This window comes from Empidonax traillii, unplaced genomic scaffold (assembly GCF_003031625.1).
Source record: "Empidonax traillii isolate 1590-97213 ecotype Southwest subspecies unplaced genomic scaffold, ASM303162v1 scaffold3348:size13549, whole genome shotgun sequence".
In the NCBI taxonomy this organism is placed as follows: Eukaryota; Metazoa; Chordata; class Aves; order Passeriformes; family Tyrannidae; genus Empidonax; species Empidonax traillii.
Genome location: NW_020958541.1, coordinates 1 through 1,449, shown reverse-complemented (window position 1 = coordinate 1,449; position 1,449 = coordinate 1). Strand labels below are relative to the sequence as shown.

General features: G+C 66.0%; 1 protein-coding gene across 1 annotated transcript in view; it reads right to left on the bottom strand.

Moving 5' to 3' along the window:
- LOC114072494 (isocitrate dehydrogenase [NAD] subunit beta, mitochondrial-like) overlaps positions 1 to 1,380 on the bottom strand; it is an 8,834-nt gene extending 7,454 nt beyond the window's left edge. The window contains exons 1-4 of the mRNA XM_027910380.1: positions 1,266 to 1,380; positions 858 to 955; positions 659 to 763; positions 432 to 554 (exon numbers count right to left, since the gene is read on the bottom strand). Coding sequence (XP_027766181.1) covers positions 432 to 554; positions 659 to 763; positions 858 to 955; positions 1,266 to 1,323 — 384 coding nt within the window. The 5' untranslated portion in view covers positions 1,324 to 1,380. The remainder of the gene's footprint in view (positions 1 to 431; positions 555 to 658; positions 764 to 857; positions 956 to 1,265) is intronic.
- Between the last annotated feature and the right edge of the window lie 69 nt (positions 1,381 to 1,449).

Sequence of the window (1,449 nt, the reverse complement as noted above, 5' to 3'; positions counted from 1 at the left end):
TGTCCTGCCCTTGGGGTCCCTATCCTGCCCTCGGGATCCCTGTCCTGCCCTCGGGGTCCCTGTCCTGCCCTCGGGGTCCCTATCCTGCCCTCGGGATCCCTGTCCTGCCCTTGGGGTCCCTGTCCTGGGCCTTGGGGTCCTTGTCCTGCCCTTGGGGTCCTTGTCCTGCCCTTGGGGTCCTTGTCCTGCCCTTGGGGTTCCCTGTCCTGGGCCTTGGGGTCCCTGTCCCAGCCTCGGGGTCCCTATCCTGCCCTCGGGGTCCCTGTCCTGCCTTCGGGGTTCCTGTCCTGGCCTTGGGATCCCTGTCCTGGGCTCAGGATCCCCATCCTAGCCTCGAAGTTCCTAGCCTAGCCTGGGGGTCCCATCCCAGCCCCAGGATCTCCATCCCAGCCCCAGAATCCCTATCCCAGCCCCAGAATCCCTATCCCAGCCCCAGGATCCCCATCCCAGCCCAGGGTCCTGTCCCAGCCTCTCACCTTGGCAGCAAAGTCGTTCCTGGCCTTGTTGAACTCGTCCAGGGCGTTCTGCAGGGCCGCCACGCGGCCCTCGATCCGCTGGGACACAGCAGGGACATGTCACCCCCACACAGGGACAGGAGCACGCCAGGGGGATGGCAGGGAGCACCCTCAGACGCCAGCCCCCCGGGTGGGATCCTCACCTTCTCGGAGTAGCTGGAGTGCACGTGGAAGTTGCCCAGCTCCTGGTGGTTGTCGTCCTGGTTGTACAGATCCTTCAGCGTGTCCCGCTCCTGGTGCCGGCAGAACTGGGGGCACGGTGGGGTCAGGGGTGGGGGGAGCGCCCGGGGGGACATGGGAGGGCAGGGAGGGGGTCAGGGGGCAGGGTCTCTCTGCCCTCACCTGCCGGTAGAGGCTCAGGGCCACGGGCTGGTTCTGCAGCGTCATGAAGAAGGTGCCGCGGTTCAGCTCGTTCTTGAGGTGCAGCACGACCGTGTAAACTGGGGGGGACAGGGAGATTGGTTTGGTTTTTATGCACCCCCTGGCACCCCGTGTGCCCCTCAACACCCTCCCAAACCACACAAGCTCCCAAGGGGCTCCTCCAGACCCCAAAACACTTCTGCCCTTGCCACAGCCCCTCATTGTCCCTCACCCCACAACACTCCCAAGGGGCTTCCCCAGACCCCAAAACGCTCCCAAGGCCTCCTCCAACTCACCCACCCCTCCCCAGACCCTCCACTGTCCCCCCCTTACCCACATCGGTGTTCCCGCTCCCGATGGCTCCCCCAGCCCCCTGATGTCCCCCCTCACCCAGATCCGTGTCCCCACTCTCGATGGCCTTCCCCAGGGCCAGTTTGCTCCGTTTCATCTTCAGCAGCAGCGGGACCTGTTCCCCGGAGCGTGGCTCATACTCCAGGAGCTGGGGGGGCAGGGGAGGGTCACTGGGTGTCCCCCTGTCCCCACTGTCCCCCTCCCCAGTCGCAGAGCCCACCTT